Source organism: Macrobrachium nipponense, chromosome 1 (assembly GCF_015104395.2).
Source record: "Macrobrachium nipponense isolate FS-2020 chromosome 1, ASM1510439v2, whole genome shotgun sequence".
Lineage (NCBI taxonomy): Eukaryota > Metazoa > Arthropoda > Malacostraca > Decapoda > Palaemonidae > Macrobrachium > Macrobrachium nipponense.
Window position 1 is genome coordinate 143,070,534 of NC_087200.1, and position 24,892 is coordinate 143,095,425.

A 24,892-nucleotide genomic window follows, 5' to 3' on the forward strand; every position below is an offset into this window, starting at 1 on the left:
ATATATATATATATATATATATATATTAAGCTACAAATGTCCTTTAATATCTAATTCGCTCTACTTTGGAATTAATATATTTTCATATATGTTAACCGATGGGGAATTTTGTGGTTGATAAGAAATTCGTCGGCTCACGGGCGAGAACCACGAAACCAAGAATTCAGGACATACAGTGAAGCTCTTTATCGACAAGGTAATCAACTGCAAAATTCTCCTTCGGTTAACATATATGAAAATATAATAATTCCGAGGTATAGCGAATTAGATATTAAAGGACATTTGTAGCTTAATACATAAATTTGAATCACGGTGATGTGATTAGACTTATATGATGTGTGTATATATATATATATATATATATATATATATATATATATATATATATATATATATATATATATAATATATATATACTTGCGTGTATGTGTGTAGTGCATTTTAATCCTCTATATATTTATGGGTCATATGTTTTATTTTTACGTCATAGTGAACCGAATGGATTATTGTTTTGTCATTTCGCGCCATGCTTAATGTAAAGGGTCATTTCTTGGATTGTACAGTGGCGTCATCCTGACTTTTGGGGAGGGCACCTTGCACTCCTGAAACTTCCATTTGAGCTCTTATCTTTTCTTACCGGTTCGTAGGAGATTTTCGCATTCCTGCCATTGAAGAGAGGCTTCTTTTCTTCCTCCTCCTTCTTCTCTTTGTTTCCTTCTTTCTTCCTCTTCATGTATTGCTTCAGGAGTAAGAGCGCCACAATGATTAATGAGGCGCCCAAAACTATACCGGCAACAGTTGGTACAACTGAAAATAGATTAATTGAGAATAAGTGCTTTATGTTTTGTTTCGAGAAACGTCCACAAAATCTTACAATTCTGTTCTGACTGTATTTCAACATTTCATAACAGAGGAAGCGTTCCGTGGAGATACAAAATCTAATGTATCCAGTAGCACTGAAACCATTCCGTCAAAAGTTTTATTTAGGAAATCCTAAACATGTGGAATATTATTTACATACAATAAGCAAATGACTAATCTGGCATCACCTTTCGAAAATGAAATTAAAATCATTTTTCACAAATACCTAGTAGAAGCTTTCTGATATTCTTTCAAAGAATATCTTAACTGTGAACTATTAGGCATAGCTAAGTTACCATTATCGAAGACTGTGTCCCTCTCTGGATGACCTTTGACATAGGAAACTGACGTCATTGGTATCTTCTCGGGTCGTGTGTATACCCAGTCGGAGCCCTTGACCTGAGAAAAAGACAATGAATCCCAATAAATTTGTATGGAAGAAAAAATTGTTGACCCTTTTCACGCAAATGTCGACGGAATGGACCACTTGATGTCAAAGAGTGGGGTCTACTTCCCCTCCTAAAAATGGACCAGACCGGCATTAGGGAAAGCAGCGATATATAAACGCAGTATTCTCCAGCCGACGCCCCTCAATACTATTCACATAGAATTAGGTACAAATAACATTTATTCAAGCTGAGGTAAACGTTGAATTAATTTAATGACCCATTCAGCTCCATGAATTCAGTTAAAATGCATTTACCCTCACAATGCAAATTTACCTCCTTTCTAAACTTTACTGAACCTTGAACTAAACTGACTTCATTCACTACTGGAATTCAAAAGGCAAGTGACCATGAATTCCTGAACTCTCCTGTACAGCATAAACCAAAATTACTCACATTTATAATGAGTGAAATTTATTAAACTCAATTTCCTTTAATTTTGAATTCAAACGCTATTAGATCAAAGTTAATTGTATCTAAACTGTCTTGAAATTCATAAATTAACTCTTGATATAATTTTCAAACCTTCTAAACCCTTTCATACCAGATGTAGTCTATTTCTGTGAAAATGTTGAGGTTCAAATACAGAAAGGTTTACTCTTAAAGCAGCGTCGCAAATGGCACAAAACTGACAGGCTAGAAATAAGATTGGTTCGTGCGTAACATTACAACATACAGAAAGGTTTACTCTTAAAGCAGCGTCGCAAATGGCTCAAAACTGACAGGCTAGAAATAAGATTGGTTCGTGCGTAACATTACAACATATACTATGTACACAAAGCTTCACTCTTGTGCTTATATGAGAAAATATATGGTGACAAATTTGATAGCAGTTACTCAAAGACACCAAAAAACATTCACTGATAAGCTTACAGCAGAGGCACCCATGGTGAGAGCCTGAGCCACCAGCATTGGGAAAGAAAGGCCTGCGAGCCCGAAGCCAGCGCATTGCCCTTGTTTGGGAATGCCCTTCTTCTCCAGGTGGAGGTCCCCGTCACTGTATTGCCGGAGGGGATGGTACTCGTCCTTTGGGGTGCTTATCCTCACGTCTGATGGAGAGACATATAATCCATATGCATTATTAGGTTGATTACATTCACGACTAAAGCACCATATAGTTTGAAATCTCATGTTTCAGTTTCCTAAAATGCTCTTCAAAGAAAGTTCCTAAATCTGAAATGAAAGAGTCAAATATTCTCCTTTCGGGGTGGAATTAAAGCCAAGGCTGGCTGTGTCATCATAAGGGAACTTTAACTCACTTGAGATGCAGCCATGGAAGCCTTTGTATTGCATCATTCGGTCGTCTATGGCACTTTCTATGCCTCCTAAGTACAACGAAGTGGGAGTGGCTTTCACCGGAGTTTCGCTGACATACACACTTTTCATAGGCCCAACTTCTCTTTCTTTCTTGTCAATCTGAAAGGCAGATAATATTAATCTTTTTTTACTTTGATATTTGCTCTCTTAAGATATAAAAATGCTTGGAGATGCCCCTTAAATGTTCTAAGAAATATGAATAAAAGAAAAAAACGACCGAAGACAATTGTACGTATAAATTTGATTACTTCGATGAAATTGTTACTTGTAGTGCATGTTAACCGCCCAATTTGAGCAAAATCGACCAAGGTTTCCTTACCCACACAAGTTTTCTTACTACTTTTCCATCATGAGAGTTTAGATCTGATTAATCATTTGGACAGTACCTTAGTTGTCAACCGTCTGCCTTTCTTCTGAACCAGAATGTAATGGCGCTGCCCGTCAAAAGCGTTGATGCTGTGCTCCGAAGGTCGTACTTTAGCGCCGTGGATTTTGTCTTCGTCGATATCCTGCAGCTGAGCTTCAACCACGATAGAACCATCTGCGCCAATCCATATCAACACGTAATCATGTACTGAACTGTATCAGGGACAGCAATTTCATCGTTAGTATATTGATTGCCGGTAAATTTACTTTCTTGCTCTTTTCCATTTTATTTTGTACGTCGCCGTTACCTAAAAACATACTTCAAAATGATATTCTAGGACTTCTTTCTAGGCTTTTTCTAGGACATTTTCAAGCTTTGCGGTATTGTCACTTTTAAAATTACTTATCTACTGCCCTTTAGTGTATATACTAACCTTCGCAAAACCAGAGATACTTCTGTTGGTTTTAGAAATGTTTACTGTACCTTGGATTCGTGGACCTCAAAAGAGCCACAGCCTGAGGTTCAAGGAGTCGCTCTGAAGTGGAAAACGCCAGTTCTAATGTGAAGTCGCCATCTAGCGGTGAATATGACGTGTCTTGCTTAATCCACTCGTTCCCGCTGAATGTATAGGCGATTTCTGCCACAGAAAAATGCGTCAATTAGAAATTAGAGGAGTGGGTCCTGGGGGTGACCGACTGTATAGAGAGAGAGGGGGTTACCTCGTCGAAGCTTATGTGTTTTTAGTGATGATAATTGTAAATACACGGAATATAGAGCACTCATCTCTCTCTCTCATCTTCAACTTCAACCCACAACAGATGAAAAAATTAACGTTTGCTTTGGTCAACAGTAGCTTATTAGATAGAGAGAGCCAATTTTATTTTATACGATCAAATTCGCATTTGCAAGATTTCTTCATCATTAAATTGCATGCAAAACATTAAAAAATTATACTACACTCGTAGGTCTTCTGGTGATAAAATATCATGTTTGTGCCTAAAGGGACATCATCGCACGCAGCTGTAAAGAGATTCTTATAGAAGTCTTTATACTCAGTGTGAATAATAATCCAGATGACCCATACCTGAATCACAGGTAGCTCCTGTATAAGACGTGTCCTTGCATTCGCAGTGGAAATTGCTGAAGAACTGGAAATCCTCCGTGCATTTGCCTCCATTGAGACAAGGCTTCGTGTCGCATGCCATTTTGCACTCAGGGGCTATTCCTTCGGCTGAGGAAAAATACATTGGAAGATATTTTATTATCGAAGACAATGAAACGGTAACCTGATGACATTTCCTTGCCTAGGCGAAAAAAAATTGACATTGAAAAAGGGGAAGTTAGATCTTTCCGCCTCTCAAAGGTGGGAAGGTTATAAGAGCTGAGTAAAACAGGAACGGAGAGTGTTTCTGGGAGGAAATAATCAGTCGCTAAATAGTAAAATTTAACTAAATGATTTTAATGAACACTTCCAGCTACTTTAGTTACAGATGTTGTGACACCATCTTACATAAAGTAATCAGCCACTCACTTTGATTACATACAGGTTCTTGAACACTGTATACATGAACATTATACATAATGATTATGCGTTTGTATAATATTTTAAAGCGTACTTTTTTTACGTTTGAACATGTAGCAAGATCCTAATTGTGAGAAATCTGTGAATTAAGAGGTCATTGTGGTGCTAAATTAAAAAAAAATAATAATAATGAAGAGCAAATGAGTATGAATATATGACCACTGACTGGAGTAAGCAGAGGTAGCCAGCATCTTCCTAAGTGGCATCAGAGTATCTCCGATCTTGACTCCTCGGATGCAGCCTCTAAATCCGGGTATGGTACTTCGGATGTCATGCTGTCTGTCGTTAGCTGACCCCAGGTAAACCTGTTTTGGGAGGTTGACGTATCGCAGATGCTCGTAGTGTTTACAGTATATGCATTTTAACGATCGTAATTGTATATATATTCTTTTCTGAATACTTTGTTGATTAGAAGTTACATTTTAGTCAACAGGAGAAAAATTATATTTACCAATAAGAATGGTCTCGGTTTCGTCATAGAATGCGGGTAGTAGACCATTTCGGGCAGTGGCTGGCTGTCCCCGAAGGGGAATTGTTCATAGTCGTCCTCTTGGAGGAGGGAAAAGCCCACCTTCAGTGACTCCTTGAAGTAATTCCCTTCGGTGAAGACGTGAAGGCTAGTCGAAGTGTTCGTACGAAGGACTTTCACCTGCACCGACTGACCCTTATTGAAGACAACTGCAAAATCATAATAATTTTCATTACTATCAAGCAGTTTAATGGGACCGCTGAGCTCTGCTTCTGGATTCTAACTGTTCTTGATGGAAGGATTTGCCCGGAACAAGAACTGAAAATGAGAAGTAAGATAAAGCTAAAGAAGTTGGACAGGTGCGCGAGAAGAGACCAGAGAGAAAAGGCGGAAAGCAAAAGGCAGAAACCATTGCGGCTGCGGCTTCACGTTGTGAAGAATATTTAGTACCGTCTATAACATGATGCATGATCCACCGCCTCAGTGGGAGACAACTCCCAGGGGAAGCAGCAACAAGCATTGAGGAAATATTTGCCGGTCCTTTACTGTTCAGTGTATTTGTTTGGGAAAATTATTCTCGTTATAATAATTGCTACAGTTATCGTTTCCATACACAGAACCATTGAGGAGCATTACTGAAGGGGCATGATACCGAAGAAAATTCAGGTTTTAAAATTTGGTTTCAGTAGTAAATATTGATTTTAGCTTTACATTTCCGACATATGTTTATACTTCCAAGAATGCTCATCGATGTTCTAGAACGGAAGAGACAAATTTCTAAGATAATATTGTTATCTGAAATTTCACTTTGGCAAGAATGGCGTAAAAGAAAAATAATTAGTATTTTCCGTTAAACACTATCAGGCAGGATGACGTTTAATTAACAAGTTATTACTCATAGAAAGAGTAATGACTGTTTAATCAGCTTAATACTTTGAAAGTGCCTCTATTTTACACTGACCGGACCTTTGTAGTTACCGCGTTAGCTGTCTTACAGACATCTTCATTTCTCTTAACTCCTAAATGAAAGTTACTTAAATCAATTATTACTTCGGGGGTACTTTAGAAGTATTATTGCTACTTCAGAACTCGAAGCTCTGGAACTTACCACCATCGTTGGCTACCACCGACATCTTCTTCACCTCTCTGCCGTAGTTGAAGAGGAAGACGACCTCGTTAGGTCTGGCCAGATGCAGCTGTGCGAAGTTATGTAAGTAGTTGTAGGCAAATATCAGAAGACCCTTTTCCTCGTGCGTCCGGAAGTTGAGATAAAAGGTCTCGTTGAAGAGTTTCTCCCCTCGGTGGACGGTGTCGTTGTCGAAGTACTTGTACTTCGACTCCTCCGTCATGAAAGTGAGGCTCTCTGTGTTGATGTCTGTGGAAGATTGCAAGTCATGACTGACTACCAATGCAATACGTAGAAGAGCTCCATCTTACATGGCTGCACATGTTATTGTTCCTACGCCAAATCAGTGACCATCATATAGTTTTGCTGTATTCTTTGTTTTTAAAATATTCTTATTCTTACCTTCCGTTTTGATGTTACTGAATTGTGGGAAGTAATAACCTCGAAACCAGACTTGACTGGTTCTTTTATTTATTATTCATGGGTGTAACTTTGCCGCACTTTAATAGCAAGATCGAATAGCAATGTCAACACTGCAGAGCATAATCAAAATTATGCTAAAGTATAAATTAGGGATTTTTATTGCTTTCGGTATGGAAAGGTAATTCTTTAAAAACATTCCTTTATGTCATGGCATACCGAAAAATAATGAAAATTATAATTATATAAAAAAACAAACTTGTTAAAACCTCAGAATAGTTGAACTTTGCCATTAACAAATGTATCAACGATGCTGACTACCACACCAGTGAAAACGATGATACCATAAAATGTCATAACAATTGAAATTGATCTGTAAGAAAAGGTGAAAGTATATGCCAATTTCATCAAGGAACTTTTTTTTCTTGGTCTCTTTCACTTTTCAGCTGACTGATTTCATAAGACTAACCATTACCAAAGGAGTACAAAGTGAGATAAAAAATTCAGCGTGATAGGGGGACGCACCTATGAGAATCTTTCATCATATGTATAATTCTATTTTCTCTTTTTCTTTTACTTCGTTGTGGGCTACAGTTTTAGACTGGGGTGATAAAATACTGTTTTAAGTCATGGAAACAAAAAATAATCTCTACTCACTTATCTCACAGTTCTTCCCCGAGTGAGCGAAGGCATTGGCACACTCGCATTTATATGACCCCCACATTTCGACGCATCGTGCCCCGTTCTGGCAAGGATTGAGGTCGCAAGCAGGATTACATCCTAGGGACACGCCGTGGGACGAGGCCCTGAAGAGTCTCTCCAAGCTGACCTTGTCCCCATTCAGAGCTAGACCTTTGATGCAGCCAACCAGACCCTCCAGCTTCACGTGCTGCGAATGTTTTTCCTCTCCTCGGAATTGCCTATACAGACCAAGGGAAGCAATATCACTGATCGACATTCAGTTCACTAAAACAACAGCGATGCGATTTTCGAGAAGCTCCGTTTGAAAGCGCATTTTTTGAAACTCTATAAGACCTAACTTGGCGTTGTTTTTGACGCTGGAAATACATTGTACTCTTTGTATCATACTCTTTCATTTTGACATTAAAGATAATAATTTTGCAATAATTTACAAAATTATTCTCTTTTTTACTTCATTTTGGCTTTTACATTAATTTATTAAAATTCAGCGATAACTGAAAAAAATTTGTTCGTCTTCCAGGAATGGGAAACAACTTCCTAGTTATTAAAAATACAATAAAAAAAGGATCAGATGATATATCTTCTTAGAGTGGCTTCGAAAAAAGTATAATTTTGTTGGCTGTGCACTTCTTACATTGAAGCACATGAACGTATTACGTGTCTGCATTGAAAATAATTGTCAGAATATCTAAACTAGAAGGATGGCCATAACTCACTCTGGAATGCCTCCTAGGAACATAGAACCATCGAGAACTCCCAGGTAAGCGTTGGGATCCACCGCAATTATTTCCTCCTCCGAGTTGATGACGAATCGCAGCTGATGGTTGTAGACATCAACCAGGACGTGCTGCCACTCACCATCATTCAGAGGCTTCAGGCTGCGAAGGGTCTTATAGTGAGCTTCCCCTTGGTAGCGGTACATGAACTCTAGCTCCTTACCTGGAACACAAAAATTGGTAAATAATACATACCTCTTTGAAGAAATGTCCAGTCTCAAGACTTGCCTGGTGTCTCTTAATTTACAGTCGAGTTGGTTACCTGCAGAATCACAATGCACATAGAAAGCAGCAATTTTGTGTCTCAGTACAAATAAAGAACTTTTGATAAAGATGTCCAGGAACCACCATGCGCAACACTCACCTCCAACGAGAGAGATCATGAAGGTGGCGTGACGCGGATGGTAGGCTGGTTGGTAGGCCACAACAGCCGTCTCGCTGGTCGTTCGGAAGGAAAAGGAGAGGCTTCCTTCCCGCCATGCAGGAACCTCTAGGTAACTAGAAGAGTCCATGAAGCTCACTGCCTGTTCTGTCGAGGCTGTGGAATGATCAGGACGAAGATCTTTATTCAAGAGAAATTCATTCTTGGGCCTGTTTCATATAATTAGATAGCAAAGATTTTGAACTAACTATGAGTAGTGTCAAAAGAAAACTCTTCGATTCGAGAAATTTCGAATTTCAAATTAGACATTTTTATGAAGCAGAGAATCATTTATGCCAGTTCCTCTGAGATGACTTATTTGCAGTAAACTACAGCCAAACTGGTAAAGAAACGAACAAATGATCCATGGCATGCTTCCCCTCGCGTTACATTAAAAGTCTCTGTCTGGTATAACCACAAAGGAGAGGAGACCCACCTTCTGAGATACACGTCAGTGGTTTGAGGGTGATGTGAGCCTCGGAGTCCACCTTCTGAACTTCCCCTTGCAGGAAGACCATCGAAGTGATGGGCAGTTGCTCGGGATCAGTGAAGGTGCCTTTGTCCTTCCTCAGAAGGCCGTCGTTGATGTCACAGTTGCAGGCCACGTCGCGCCTCTCGCAGCTGTTGCGTTCTGAGGACGGAGATCACAAAACTTCATTTGCGCTTTTTTTCAGAAAAACTTTGTATTTTTTCAGAAAAACTTTGCTTTTTCTTCAGAAAAACTTTGCATTTTTCCGCGTAAGAACCGCGTTGTTTGTGGTCATCTTACACAAAAAGAATAAGTATTCAGTTTTCAGCTAATTTTGAAAAAAGCGGAAGCGTTTAGTTTTGTCTTCTTTTTCATAACAAATACAGATATTTGGTTTTCAGTGTTTATTTGTTATGAAAACAGTGATGATAGCAGAGGCATTTAATCTTGGTAATATAAAAAAAAACTTGCATACCTCTAGAATTATAACACATGAAGGAATCGTGACTTTCATCAATACTAATTCCATCTTTCGTGTTTTCTTTTAGAAAACACAAAAGATAGAGAGAGAAATAAAAAAAATGACCACTACTCATCCCAAAACCTGGGATGACTCAGGAACCAAATAAACTTTAAGTTACTTAAATATACAGTTTATTTTCATTTAGTTACAGAACTAATTTAGATTTGAATTTATCTCCGTTAGTGTGAGGTTTCAGCAAAAAAAAAAAATTACTAATATGGATATAAATATTGTTCCATAACTCCCTACCTCTACATTTGCAAACTCCTGGTGCCTTTGTACCGAAATTCGACAAAAACTTTTGCGCCGGTGAGGAGAACCACGTCTGGGTTGAGAGCTTGAGAGGCGCCCTTCGGCACTGATACTCAACCTGATTGAAGGAGTGGTCAATCAACCGAGTGATAAAATGAATGAGGGTAGAAATGCGACGTAAGAATGAGTGAGTGAAAGGAGGATTGTGGATTGAGTAAATCAATGGCTGAATGTGGAGGTAATGCCTAGAAAGATAACTAAATGAAGTAGAATATCGTTTGAAGGACTGAATTTCACAAAAGGACGAACATAAAAGTTCTGTCGAGAAGAGTATCATTTAAAATAACTAGAGGACATACATTCATCGGTAAGCATAATAAGTACTGTTGACGATTGTCTTACTCCCAATGAGTCTAATGCAGGAAAAAAAATCAGTTAACTTTATATATATTACAAATATTTTATCAGCTACTTTTAAACAGCATATATATTTTTACTTAATGAGAAACAGACCCATAAATCTTTCTACTTACCTCCTGACTGCATGATTTAGATTGACTAACAAGAGTGGTCAGCATCTCGGGCGTGAAGTCTCTGTACTGGACGTCCAGCTTGAAGTCCTTGATCCCACGCCTTCGCACCTCCTGTTAAGAGTTATCGTAGGATTTATATGTTAAGTATATATATCTCTGTGTATTTATATACTTACAATATATATATATATATATATATATATATATATATATATATATATATATATATATATATATATATCGAGCTACAATGTCCTTTAATATCTAATTCGCTCTACCTCGGAATTAATATATTTTCATATATGCTTAACCGAAGGGGAATTTTTTTCTCGATAATAGACTTGCCTGGACCAGGGCGCGAACCCATGGATCCTTTCAAATCCAGGAACGTCAGTGAAGCTTTTACCTACTACACCACCAAGGACATTGTAGCTCGATATATGTATATGAATCACGGAAATGTAATATGACTTTTATATATATATATATATATATATTATATATATAATATATATATATATATATATACAGAGAGAGAGAGAGAGAGAGAGAGTAAAACCAGCACTTGTACATAAAACATCCTTTATTTTGTTATGACTACCGGTTTCGGAGTAACTGTCTCCATCATCAGGTCTATACAAAAACACAGAAAGAAAAAAAATTAAAAATCACCAAATTACAATCGATCATTAGAATGAAGAAATGTTACACAAAGGTTACATTGTATATATAATAAAAAAAGAGTAATGTACAAGCATAAAAAAGGAAAGGAAGCAATATTAAAAAAAAGTAAATACCTGCATCATGAAGGCATACAAATCTTACACCCTTTTATCAAAACTACACAAATTGGAAACCCTTACCTGTTGTCAATGGTGCCCTCTGTCTGCAAACATGTCATTAGGCTATTAAGATCACGTAAATACAAAAGTATACTATTTATTACCCAAAGCAGATGAATATAAAATAGAACAAAATGATTAATAAGTCATAGTGATAAAAACCCAAGTCTGCCCACAAAGAAAACTAGTAAATTATCATCCTACTCTCCTGGCTAAGAATTCACTCCCAGACTCAGAAAGTCAATCGTTTCATTGTATTAGTCAGGATAATAGACGGGATTCTCTATTCGTTTGTACGGATGTTACAGGTCTAATCGACCAAGGCACTTGCGAAAGGCACATTCCTTTTGTGAGAAGAAAGAGGTCGGTTTGGTACACGCCAGGTGTCGGGAGAAAAACCCCATCTTAAAGGTATGGCACATATTTTGTAGGACTTAGAAAACCGTTGCCTTTGAAAAGAGAGAGAAATGTGAAATACATTCTTTTATTTAATATTACTTTTGAAAAGAGTGATGTGTGAAGTGTATCTTTCATCCAATATTATCTTATGCATCTTTATTACAGATGGGTTCTATTCCATGATATTAGAGACGGGATTCTCTAATATCATGGAATAGAACCCATCTGTAATAAAGATTTAATGATATTCTGAAGTACGTATTCCTTCGTGCTACACTTGATGTATATATAATTTAATATATATATATATATATTAATAAATATATATATATATTATTATATATATATTTATATATATATATATAATATATATATATATCTATATATATTTATATATATATATATAAATATATATATATATGATAGTATATATATACTTTTCCATTAAAATTTTAAATATTCTCAGATTAGCAACTGTTTCTTTCTTATTTTCGTGGTAAATTTAGTTTCTTATAAATTATTAGTATCCAAAGATATATATATATATATATATATATATATATATATATATATATATATATATATATATCTTTGGATACTAATAATTTATAAGAAACTATATTTTAAATAAATTTATTTTATTCATTTATTTATTTATAATGTATATCTTTGGATACTAATAATTTATTTGTAAAATTAAAATCAGAGAGGAACAGTTGATAATTTGAGACTATTTTTAATTTAAACGAAAAGTGTTTTGAAACTTGTGTATCCCTACGTATTAGGCTTTTGCTTTTCTCAATAGAGTTGAGTCAAGTTATTGTTCTGGCCGGGAAATTGAGTATTCAAATGTTTTACTTAACGCTGAAAGCTGTATCACAGTTACGGTTATTAGCTCTTGTGCCCAAACGTCCGTGGAGTAAACACCAACCACGGAATGAGTATGGCAGATGCTCCTTTTGACGAAAGATCTCTCAGGCATCTTCAACGAAAATAGGTAGATTACTTTTTTTGACAGGTTACTGTCAATGCAATTTTATTTCGTTTATTGGAACGGCAATAATCAAATGGGCTCGGGATTATATAATGAATAGAAAAGAAGAAAATGGAGACTTACTGAGGTATCAGGAAAAAATAAAAAATGTGTGACGTGTCCACTTCCCGTTTTCTTTACTCGTTGGCGAAAGCTCAACACACTTTAAGGGTAAACTTTATGAAAAAGCACCAGTTGACAGTCTCTGTTTCACCTTGTTAAGCATACTCCTAGAGTTTATGACCGTTAGCATTATCTGCAGCATCTCGGAATAGCGAAGGCATTTGGAATACAGAAGGGAAAAAACATCAAGCATGCAAGTCGAGATAACATAAAATATCTGGAATATCAAAGTCTAACTTTTTCCGAGGAAAGTACTACACAAGTAACCTAAAATACCTAAACTAATCAATCCACAGTAAGACACCAAATTGAGTTTAAAAAGTATACGTTTTGCTAAAGGATGGATAAAACAGGAAACCTGTGGCTCCTGAATATCAATCGAACCACAACTAGCTGCGATTATAGAGCCTACATCGTTCAAATAATTTTTTTAAAACTATTTCATTCTACTGCATCCTAGCTTTATGTTTAAGAATTAAACTGAACTCCTGACATAATTTAGTTTCCACTTTTAAACTTCCTTGTGTCGTACAGCCATACTTCTCTCTTTTTCAGAAGTGAAAATCGCATGCAGAATCTGATATTCTGTTGAAATACCATCTCACACACACACAAACTTATATATATATATATATATATATATATATATATATATATATATATATATATATATATATATATACTGGTAGATAGACAGATGATCAACCTAGAAGTACTTATGTACCTAAAAAGTAAGCATACCATAGGCTACGAACGTCAATACCAGAATTGCTAATAATAATAATAATAATAATAATAATAATAATAATAATAATTTCGTCTATCACAGTCATCCTATTTGATTGGGTGGTTTTTATAGTGTGGGGCTCCGGGTCGCAGCCTCCCTCCTTGTGAGTCCATAACTTTTGTCACTGGAGCTACTTCGGCATCTAGTTTTTCCATGGTTCCTTTTCAGTGATCTTGGGATGTGCCTATTACTATTATTATTATTATGAGTCCTATTGGGTAAGGCACTGCCTAACATTGGCATATTGTACTCACACGATTTCTTATTCGTTTCCTTATGTATCAGTTGACTAAAGAATTTTGATATCACAGATATGCCTCTCTCTCTCTCTCTCTCTCTCTCTCTCTTATGCTTATTTTGTCACCCATTAAACACCTACTTATTCCTTTCTCATTAATGGAAGAGATTACTTTTACACTTTTATTTAAAATAGCTTCAAGACATCTTCTAAACATGCGATGGTGGTATAGTGGTTAGCATAGCTGCCTTCCAAGCAGTTGACCCGGGTTCGATTCCCGGCCATCGCAATCTCTTACTTTTATTTTGATTGTGTTATGAAGATTTTGTAATGTATACAGTAGTACAATTTACGGCGAAGGCCAAGCGCTGAGACTTATGTAACAATTGTTGGAAGAGGCTGGGAGGTAAAATAGAAGAAAGATCATGAATGGAGGTTGGAGGTAAAATAGAAGAAAGATCATGAATGGAGGTAAAGTATAAGGAATGAAAGGGGTTGCAGTTAGTGGTCGAAGGGACGCTGCAAAGAACCTCAAATAATGTATACAGTGCACGGTGCACTGACAGCACTATCCCCCTACGTGGATGAAGATTTTATGTCTCTAGTTATGGTCCAAGGCCCGCATAGGCCCTTAACCCCGCCATCACTTTACCAATCTTATCTAAACCCACCCAACCGATTTCATCCATCACTATTTTTCAACTCTACAGTGTTGAAAATGCTCGATCTTACTCTACTGTCACGTTTTCTCGATCTTACCCAGGACCACATTCTCGGTCTTGAAAAAGATCTTATTGACACACTGTCGATCTTACTTGGTCCAAAGTTGTGATCTTACGCAGTCCTGCTCAGTGTCTCAGTCTCGCGGTCATTTTTAATTTATGCAATCTGTCCGTGCTGATCGATATCATTCTGTGGTATTTGAGCTTTGTAAGTGTCATAATGTTGATCTTGACCAGTACCACAGTGATGACATTGCTTGATTGACTCGGTGTCCCATTGTTGATTCTATCTAGAGCTCAGTATACCCTGTTGTTGATTTTATAGCATGCCTGGGTTAGACAAAATGTTGAGGAAAAGAGTTTGTTATGCCATGTATTAGAAAAGAGTAGATGGAAGAGCAAGTTGCTGGAATAGTGAGAAGAGTATGGGCAAGAGGTATATCTGATCATTGTTTGGTTGAAGCACAAGTCAAGGTATGTTTAAGTTGAAGTTGGAGAAGAGTAAAAGAAAGGTTTTTACTTGGAGAGGATGGGGTTGAAAGCAAGATTTTAAATGTATTTAAGACAAGTGAGTTTGATTAGAAGGCGAGCATGAAGCATGCGTCATATTAATTGGACGGGAGACTGACTAATTTTGTGTAAAAGTGAGTCTGAGACAAGGGTAAGCTGTATCCCTGGTAACATAATATCATGATGAATGAAGAGATTCGCGATGTTAAACAAGGGGCAGAAGTAGGTACAAAACCACAAGCAGTTGCGGTCATGAATGTTTGTAGAGGAATGCTGAAAGCAAATGTCAACAAGAGAAAGGAGCAGGTAATGCTGGCATTGATGATAATAGACTGGAAGAGGATGAAGTTGTTGAGAAGAACTGTTTGAGCAGTAAATGTCATAAAAAGAATTTGAATGCAGAGAATTGTGTAGATAACTAGAAACAAGTATAAGATCTGGAATTGGCGAAAGATGGATCAGAATATTTTGAGATGGTTGATCATGTGGAAAATATGTAATACGACAAGTTGGTGAAAAGTGTATATACTGTAATTCGCAGATGTTTGAGGGCTCGATGTATATGAATGAAAGAGGAATTGGAAAACATGGCTCATTATATCAGGAAGTGGGAGTGTCTGCAAGATAGACATGATGGCCCTGTGCAACGGCGCATTGCTAAAGAGTAACCTATATACGTATGTGTACGAAGGACTAATGTGGAAGTTTTCTGAACACGAAGTGATAGTAGGAGTGCGGCACTAACCTTTGTTCTCTGTCCAGCTTTGTTAGCCAAAATGGCTTAATGTTGAAGAAAAGCCTGTTCCTTCAACCCTGTGGGGTCACCCTGTTCTAAAGGGAAATTATCCAGGCATTCAAGATAATCTGGCATTACTCACATATTCTTCCTCTACATTGTGTTCCACAGTTGTATAAGTTTCCCTGAGCAGTGAATTGAAGGAGCACTTGACGTAGGCGGGTGGCAACGGCCCATTTCCATCGAGGTCAATACGGTAGACACCGGAACTTTTGAGGCCGAGCTGTCGGTATTGCTCGCAGGATTTCTTGTACAACGCTGAGGGGAAAAGAGGCACATTATTAACCCATGCCTCCGGAAACTCAAATTCACATTTACACAAGCCCCTTTCACTCGAGCGTCACACAGAACTGCTTCCCTTTTATCCTCCTTATTTACAAACTTATAAAATTCGCGCTCTGTTGACGAAGACCTGCAATCTCTTAAACAGCATTTTTCATTATTTATTCCAAGACCTAAACTATTATGCTCATTAACCTATTTGTGTGTTCAGTCTTTAAAAAATCTACTTTTTATCCCTATAGTACTTGCTCAACATTACAACAAAGGTTTCATTAAACCTGCTTTAAAGATTTCTGGTACAATGCTAGGAAACCGGAGAAATCTCGGTTTGTGTAACTCATCATCTAGTGGCGATTATACCATTTACAAATGACAAAAATCCTTATCACTTTTTATATTATGATAAGCTTGAAAATTTCCAACTAAAAGATGATAGTGTTCCAAATTTGAGGTGATAAGTTTCATTGTCATATACAAGAATTTGAAGAAAGCTGTCAAATCAAAGGTGTGATCAACTGGGCCGAACACCATGAAATTCCCTAAAATTTTCCCTTTAGTTATTGTTAATAGTAAATGGGATTAATTAACACTTTCCCACAGCTTTGAAAAAATATTCAAGAACAATATGAGGGTGGTATTCATTCACGCTGAATAACCCATAATCTCTGTAATGGAATCTTACAAAAACTATATATTGCGGAAAACTCAGCTTCAAGGTCAACAAACAGACCACATATACTTACAAAAGTGGCACCTCTTCCCCGAGTATCCGGTGCCTGAGCAGTCGCACTGAACTTCATCGTTTTCGTCAACGGAGCATTTGCCACCATGTTCGCAGGCCTGCGGTCCCTCGCAAGGTCCTAATACCTGTCAAGGAATAACAACATCCAGGTCATTCTCTTAGGAATACACGATTCAGTGGCTTTTCTTTCCTCATACTTTGAAGATTTGGAAATCTCCGTTTCTGGTGTTCCTGACTTACAAATTTTCTTTCTTTAATAATGCTGCAAAGTCCACAAATGTTAAGGAAACATGTACTCTTTCCCTTGTAGCCTTAGTCTAGAAGATATCGACACTGGACGAAGAAACAGCTGTCGGTTGTGTTGTGTAGTTAAATATTAAATGGAAGTGAACACGAATATTTCCTCCTTATTCCGAGGACGTCTATCAAAAGTGAAACGAATAGATAGACAGGTACAAAATATAAGTAATATATATATATATACTGTATATGTAAGTGTGGTTGTACACCGCCCTGTGGGACTCGTGCTCCCTGGGGAAGTCCTGCGCGTCCCAGGGCCCCACCGAGTGTCTTGGTGGTGCTGTGATTCCTTCTTCGCGTACATTCTGTATATATCCAAATACATATATACCATTATACCTACGTAACAATATATACTAATATATATATATATATATAATATATTATAATAATATATATGTGTATGTATGTATGTATGTATGTATGTATGTATGTATGTGTATGATATATATATATATATATATATATAGATATATATATATATTATATATATATATAGTATACATATATATTAAATATTATAATATATATATATATATATATATAAAACACTAGTATAAACAAACATAATATCAGAATATCCTTCGTTAAAACACCACTGATCCTACTAACTTGGCAATTATCGTACGTGACACCTTTGTTAACCATTGGGGTTCCGACAATCGTCCTCAAGTCCAACTGCGTACTTCCGATGATTAGTTTTCGTATGCAGCCAATGAATCCTTGCAGAAAGAGAGACATCTAATTAATAAATAACTCACAATTATAAGAAAGACATCAACTTATGACAATTATGGCTACCAGCAAAAAAAAAAGAAATATATATATATATAAAGTGTAACACAACGTTAGAGAAATGTAGAAAGATTATACCGGGGAACTCCTCCAAAGCGTTCTTGCCGACGGTCACCTCAGGAGAGAAGACGAGTTTTCCGGGGCCTTCCTTTCCTTGTTTTTTGTTATTGACCATCATGTTGACCCGACCTGATTTGTACTGCACCTCCACCTGAAAAACGGATTTTTCATTAATTCAGAGAAACAACGTATTTCACTTTAGTTCAGAGCTGGTGATATACAAGAATGCCAAAGAATAAACATATCTTAGAAATACTGAAACTATTTCCTGCAGACCTGCAATTTACGCATATTTACATATACTCATATTTGTATTTCTACATATAAAATGCTACCTAAAGCTTAATAATTACCCTTGGATGCCTACAAAAATGATCAAGAAATCCATTTTCTCTTAAAAATTGACTGAATAAGCTTTAAACTTACGTATTGCCAGTTCCCGAGCCTTATTTTGGCTTCGGATTTCAGAGTCAGGAGGTTGTCATGTATATAGAAATAAACGTGGTGGGAATCATGTCGAATCTGAAAAAAAAAAAATTGGTTGCGTAATTAAAATATAAAAAAAAACGCACAATGCAGAATGCCGAAAAGCTCTAGGATTATTTGCATTTGTTGTACAGACTGTCATTTAGATACTCGAGATATAACCAACTCTCTCTCTCTCTCTCTCTCATACTTACCTCCCAATTGCCGACAGACTCATACTGCTGGAGTTCTACTTCCCCAGAGGCCAAGACGCCCTTAGGCTTGGTTGGTCTGAAGGAGAGGGCCAAGTGGAAATTGGGTTCAGGATTCATCAGGGTCATGGCTGCTCTCTCCGTCGAGAAGGTCACCGAAAGGAACTTCGTCTGAGAGACAGAGGGAAAGACGTTGAAGTTTTCTAATGAGATACACCAGAAATAAATTATTCCATCGAGTGCAATTGGTTGCTTCCGGAGAACCATATAGCCGTTAGTGGCTCTTTTCCTCGCTAAAGAAACCTTTGGCTGCATAAAATTTCAGTCTAAATTACTATCTAACTATATTGAATATAGCCTTAAGAGACTGAATAAAATCTGGGAAAACCAGTTTTTAATCTGAGATAGACCGAGAAAACCTTTTGGAAATGTAAAGACAATAAGTCTGAGGAACTCTTGCTCACTGTCTTTTTTTTTTTTTTTTAACTAACTCATATTGGTCTCTCTATATATGTGTGTGCATGTATATTATACGTATGTATATATATATATATATATATATTATATATATATGTATATATATATTATAATATTATATATACACACATATATATATATATATATATATATATATATATATATATATATATATATATATATCGGTAGTCCGTCGTGTTCCAACGGTGACAAATCTGTGCATTCAGCGATGTAAACATCCACAACCCGAAGCTGAAGGCACACAGGTGTCGACAGGTGTCACATCTGCGATCTGTGGACTGTATTGCTGCGGTACTGCTCTGTGACGCCTGTCTCTTGCAACAAACAGCAAGACGGCGTCTCCGGTCCTCCTCAAATGCAGCTGTTGCTATTTGGGTGAGGGTTCTCCATAGTTTTCTGTCTTTTGCCGAGGCCTCCAGGTCACGAGGTTCGATGCTGCATCAACTTATATATATATATATATATATATATATATATATATATATATATATATATATATATATATATATAGAATATAATATATATATATATATATATATTAAACATACAGATATATATCCGATCATAATAATCATATAAAAAAACACAAAATAATATATATATATATATATATATATATATATATATATATATAATATATGTATATATTGAAATATCACATACATATTTCTTTTTAAGTTACCTTACAACGAAAGTTGCAAAAAATCACAATTTAGTGTAAAATATGAGAAAAATGATACAACAAAGATATTTGACTGGGTATTTCACTCTAGTGAAGTACACAATACATGATGATGTTGAGTCTGCTGCTGTCTTTCTCTTTTCCATTCCAATAACTAAATGAGTTTTTACTTATTTGTATAAATGTCTGCTTAGTGTCAATATTAACAAGGCGGGATCAGACTTCCACTTTACCCGGGATTCTTCTTTCATGCATAAGTTGGAAACATTATTGTCCTAACTTTTAACGTAAATTAAAACGTGTCAAAATCTACAGCCAAACAGAGCCTTGTTCCACTAACAAAAGTTAAAATAAATACGCTATAATTTATTAGAAATAATTTTGCTGTGCTGTTGAACATGCACATTATTCATTTTTTTTACATTTTCATTCAAATCAATAAATCATAAATATCCTATCATAGAATTCCTGTATCGTTAACGCAACGTGAAACACCATTTTAGACTTTTTTTAGGCTCTTCCATAGGCCTTTCCTAACTCCCCCCAACAAGAACAACTACAACAAAGTTTGTAGGCTTACTCCCTGAGCTAACAATAATAATAATAATAATAACAATAACTACTTTCATCATTAAATGAACAACCAATTTTCGTCCACCACCCCCGCCACCCTGATTCATCATGCAACTGCGAGTTATTCCTCTTCTTACACATTTAAAACATTTTTACTCTCAATTGTCCTTTAAGCGCTGAATGATCTCATCGGTTCCAGAGCTTGACCTCTGAACTAAACTTTATATTCCATCCTGTTCTATTAGTAATTTCCTTTCCTAGGGCGATTCTTACTTGTTGCATAGTTACAAAGGTACCGTTCTCTCAAATCTCTCAATTCTTATGTAATCACCTGTTTTCTCTCGCTGTTTTCGTAATTCTTAATCAAGCAAATTAAGTCAGCATCTAAGCACACGTAAATACCTATCAGTTGGGTCATTTATAGCAGTTCCGTGACCGTGGAGAGCGAAGGTTCATTTCTCACTGGATTTTGTCATCTATGAAGGTTTAAGAAAAGAATTAGCCGGGGTAACCCTAAAAAAATGTGGGGAAATTTTGTGAGTCCTATATCCAAAATGGCTACGTCAACCAAGCTGGAAATTAACTTTTTAATTTTTTGGTCCACAGTTGTTGCATAATACAGGGTTTCTGAGACTATTTGGGTTACGAAATTCGTAAATGATGTAGATTTATTGATCTGACCTATTTTTTACCTTCCAATTCAAGATAGCCGCCAATTGTTGGCTTTTAAATGTCAATTTTGCTAAATCGTCATAGAGTCTTAATATTGGGCTCAAATGAGAGTTTTGCTCATACTAAGTTCAAATATAAAACAGTAAAATTACAACTTTCACAGAGATATGTCTGGGATGGAACCGATGGAAGCAGGAAGACAGAGAAGATTCTTTATTTTGGTGTTCTTTCCATTAAATTTTTTTAATATTAACAAAAAAGAATCTCCATTGGAATCTGTTGAATCTCCACACTTATTCCTCTCATCGTTACTGCTATTCTCATCTGCTGTGGCAAGGGGAGCAGGGTGTGACACACTTGTCAACACTTTCCATTCACTAGTTCCCAGCCGTGACTAATGGGAGGATGCTCTTGCAGGTTTTAATTGAGCTGGCAATATGTAAGGTATTTTGTCCTTTCTATGTAAAGTATCAAAGAGTCATCAGGTGGGAGATGGATTGTGCTCTGATTCTTCAGTTTGTGCCATTTAAAAGCTCTGGCCTGCCCACAGCTCATATCTGCACTCTCATCATAAACAATGGAGAGGACAAATGCCTTCATATCTGCTCTGACTTCATGTTTTAATTCCAGACTTACACCCACTCGTCCCAGGAGCTCTCTTGCCTCAGAATTGATCTTCACCTTCTCCACCACCTTCTTCTTCCTATGTGGTCACTGCCAGTGATTACATGGAGAGGTATGATGATATCTGCAACCTCTTCTTCGGGTTTGGCACGGCAGTTGATTAATATATACGTGCGTTTAATCATCAGATCACCTCTGACTGACTTGTTGCGAGACATAAGCTGCTTGGACTACAGATCTGTGTCCTCATATTCTAGTAAAACAGGTCCAGTGTGCTTACTGGCACACCTTTGCAGAGGCATAGAGCAGCATTGTATCTACTTCTGGATGTCTGAAGACATATTCCCCATTAGTTACGGCAGTGCTCACGTTAGTTGACATTTCTCCCTCGCAGTATATGAAGTCACCCAGCACCTGACCCACTTGTCTTGTCAACTATTCCTTTACAAGTTTCTGTAGTCAGATCTTTCCAGAATTGGCCATGAATTAATTGAACTTGGTGACACCTGGGAACCTGCCTTGGGCTTAGGGAAAACATTTGGACCTTTTGGATGATTTTCAGCCCAGTGATCGTGCTCATCATCCTTGATGCTGAAGGGAAGGTCATATATGTCATTGACAAGGATGATGAGGTATGCATTGGCATGGTGTGAGAAGAACTTACCACAGATTTTATCCTAGTAGTCACCCCAGAGGTACTCTGAACCATCCCACTTCCAAGACTCAGCCCTCTGGAGTGGGGTGGCAAGCCGCCAGATCAGCCTATTTCCACGAGGCTAACATGGTCTCTTGGTTTTTCACTCGCTGGGCCTAGCTGCAAGAGTTCTAACAACTTGCTGCTCACAGTCTTGTGCATTGACCCATCAACACTGCAGAGTGAAAGGCATTCCTCAGTCACTCTCCTCTCAAGTGCTGACTCAAGTTGGACCATTCCTGATCCCTCTGCAAGGCCCACTAGGGCTGCCAACCCTGATCTCTCCATTTGGTCAACTTCATATGAGCACCAGATGGTGTACAGATAATTTCTCCAGGGAAATTTTGCCTCTTATTCCTGTGAATGGTTGCAGTGAGAGGCTTTCTCTTTGTGAACATCTGGAATTGCAGTCTTTAGTCTGGTGAGGCAACCAGGCTAGAATGTAGCGACCTGAGTGTAGGCGAAGAGATGTAAAAGGGCTCAGCTTCAAAATCCTTCATGCATGCCAACAGGTCTTGAATTGCCTGCTCAACCTTCTTCATCCTTGCAGGCTGGCATTCAACATGCTTCCTAAGGCGATGCTGGTACTTGAGGCTCTGCTTCACAGTAGACTTCACCCCTGCAACGTTGTTTGCATTTCTTGTTGTTGAGAACAGTCACTTCTCATTTTGTAGAATCCATCCTTGTTTTAGCTTCAAGTTCAGATTCATAATTGTTTCTATCCAAAGGTTGAGTGGCTGACAGGAGTAAGGTAGCTCTGTCACTGACTAGGTGAAGTGAATGTTGAAGAATGCCATGTTTTCTCATCTGACAACGAAGAGAGCATTGCCCAATAATGTGGCAACCACCTTCCATAATCATGGCTGTCATATGCCATCAGTCCAGACAGCATATTGTGTGTTGACTGTAGGTACTCTGCACCATTTCTTATTAAATGACATTGTACAAGTGGGTTGGTCATCTCCAGGAATGAGACCCAAAAGTCCATGTCTGCACCAGGTTTCTCATAAACTTTGTTGCTCAGCTCCTTTATATCACCATCCTCCTCAAGATCCTTGTAAGCATTCTGTAGAGCCCCCTGAGTATCTGTGAGTCCATTGCACAGGGTCTTGAGATTCTACTTGATGTCCTCCGGAAGCTCTTCATGCTCAAGAATCTTTGCTAGTCGTTAGTCGTTTATGGATGAGAAACTCTCCAGAGCAGGAGGCAGTGCACGCCATGGATGTATTGTTTCCCTCGTAGTGCTTGGTGTACAGACCCCTCCAGTACTACTCTTACTGTAACCAGAGTGTCTGCCATTCCAGAGCTAAGTTGTTATGTTTGCTTTTTTCCATGACAAGCAGATAGATTATGTCAGTCGACATAAGTTGAGAGCGAGCTAATGCTAAAGTTAGCTAGCTAACAATAAAATACCTAACTTAGCTGACACTAATTATCAATGATAACATCAGAACATAACATTATCTCTTAACTGTCATACATTAATAATGATAAAATTCCCTTTGAACTAATGAATAATGCTGAGTATAAGAACTTAGCTCTAACAAAGCATCTCAGTACAGCAACGAATTTTCCAGTGACACGAGTTTGTGTAAACATAAACATTATAGCGTGCGTGTTCTCACATCACTTGGATGTGGGGCTGGCCATAATTCGTTGAAAAACTGCAGAAGACAACTTTAGCGTTATTTTATACCATTGAGAAGTGTTAAATGATTTTCCGGTTCATAATGAAATGATGGGACCAATTGGTCAATATAGTTCAGTTAACTAATGGAAAACACCGCAAAGTTTGTTTCCCTTCGACCACAAACCTTGATCGTTTTGACCTTTGAGATGACATCTGTATTTTACTTGTAATTTTACTCTCCTTGAGCAGAGCTTTAATATGAGCCCGATGTTAAGGCTCAATGACAATTTTGAAAAATCGACATTTAAGGAGCCAACTATTAGTGGTCATCTTGAATTTGAAAGTCAAAAATAGGTCAGATCAGTAAATCTACGTCATTTATGAATTTTTCTACCCAATTAGTCAGGGAAACCATGTGTTAAGCAGCACTATGTGTCAAACCATTAAAAAGTTAATTCCAGCTTGGCTGACACCAGCTATTTTGGATATAGGGCTCTCACAAAATTTCCCCACATTTTTGTGAGGGGCACCCCAGTAAATTTTTTTTTTCTTTAACCTTCATAGATGATAAAATCAGTGAGAAATGAACTTTCACTCTCCATGGTCACAGAACTGCTATAGATGACCCAACTATATTAGGTCACAGAGCTTTTAGTTTGGGTGATGTTATTCCATGAGTCACACACCAGCTAACCGCTGTCATACTATTTCACTAAGTCACGCACCATTTAATAGGTAAAGTATTATCTCAGTCTAGCACCAACATCCACCTACATGACACTTACATCATTACAAGAGGTCCCAAGAGAGGGCTCTTCCGTCGATCCGACGTATCTTGTGGTTCTGTTCTTTTCCTTCAGTGACTGCAGGATGCTTATGTCGTTGAAGAAAACGTTCTGCATGCAGCCCATGAAGGCATTGAATGAACGCAGGCCTAGAATAGCAGATA

The 24,892-nt window shown here is 37.3% G+C and overlaps 1 protein-coding gene and 1 non-coding gene across 13 annotated transcripts in view; one reads left to right on the top strand and one right to left on the bottom strand.

Moving 5' to 3' along the window:
• The window catches only part of LOC135219701 (axotactin-like), a 97,041-nt gene that overhangs the window by 19,407 nt on the left and 52,742 nt on the right, over positions 1-24,892 (bottom strand). For all 12 annotated transcript variants that reach the window (XM_064256678.1, XM_064256684.1, XM_064256679.1 and 9 more), the window contains 23 exons: positions 24,729-24,877; positions 18,574-18,741; positions 18,320-18,415; positions 17,912-18,044; positions 17,651-17,760; positions 16,740-16,863; positions 15,797-15,972; positions 10,265-10,375; positions 9,729-9,849; positions 8,924-9,118; positions 8,431-8,604; positions 8,007-8,229; positions 7,246-7,508; positions 6,151-6,417; positions 5,025-5,251; positions 4,740-4,878; positions 4,076-4,222; positions 3,475-3,628; positions 3,011-3,203; positions 2,567-2,723; positions 2,181-2,356; positions 1,158-1,260; positions 638-807 (listed from right to left, as the gene is read on the bottom strand). In XM_064256678.1, the coding sequence (XP_064112748.1) occupies positions 638-807; positions 1,158-1,260; positions 2,181-2,356; positions 2,567-2,723; positions 3,011-3,203; positions 3,475-3,628; positions 4,076-4,222; positions 4,740-4,878; positions 5,025-5,251; positions 6,151-6,417; positions 7,246-7,508; positions 8,007-8,229; positions 8,431-8,604; positions 8,924-9,118; positions 9,729-9,849; positions 10,265-10,375; positions 15,797-15,972; positions 16,740-16,863; positions 17,651-17,760; positions 17,912-18,044; positions 18,320-18,415; positions 18,574-18,741; positions 24,729-24,877 (3,776 nt within the window). The remainder of the gene's footprint in view (positions 1-637; positions 808-1,157; positions 1,261-2,180; positions 2,357-2,566; positions 2,724-3,010; positions 3,204-3,474; positions 3,629-4,075; positions 4,223-4,739; positions 4,879-5,024; positions 5,252-6,150; positions 6,418-7,245; positions 7,509-8,006; positions 8,230-8,430; positions 8,605-8,923; positions 9,119-9,728; positions 9,850-10,264; positions 10,376-15,796; positions 15,973-16,739; positions 16,864-17,650; positions 17,761-17,911; positions 18,045-18,319; positions 18,416-18,573; positions 18,742-24,728; positions 24,878-24,892) is intronic.
• On the top strand, positions 13,904-13,975 carry Trnag-ucc (transfer RNA glycine (anticodon UCC)). The gene has a single exon. It is a non-coding gene; the product is annotated as a tRNA-Gly (tRNA).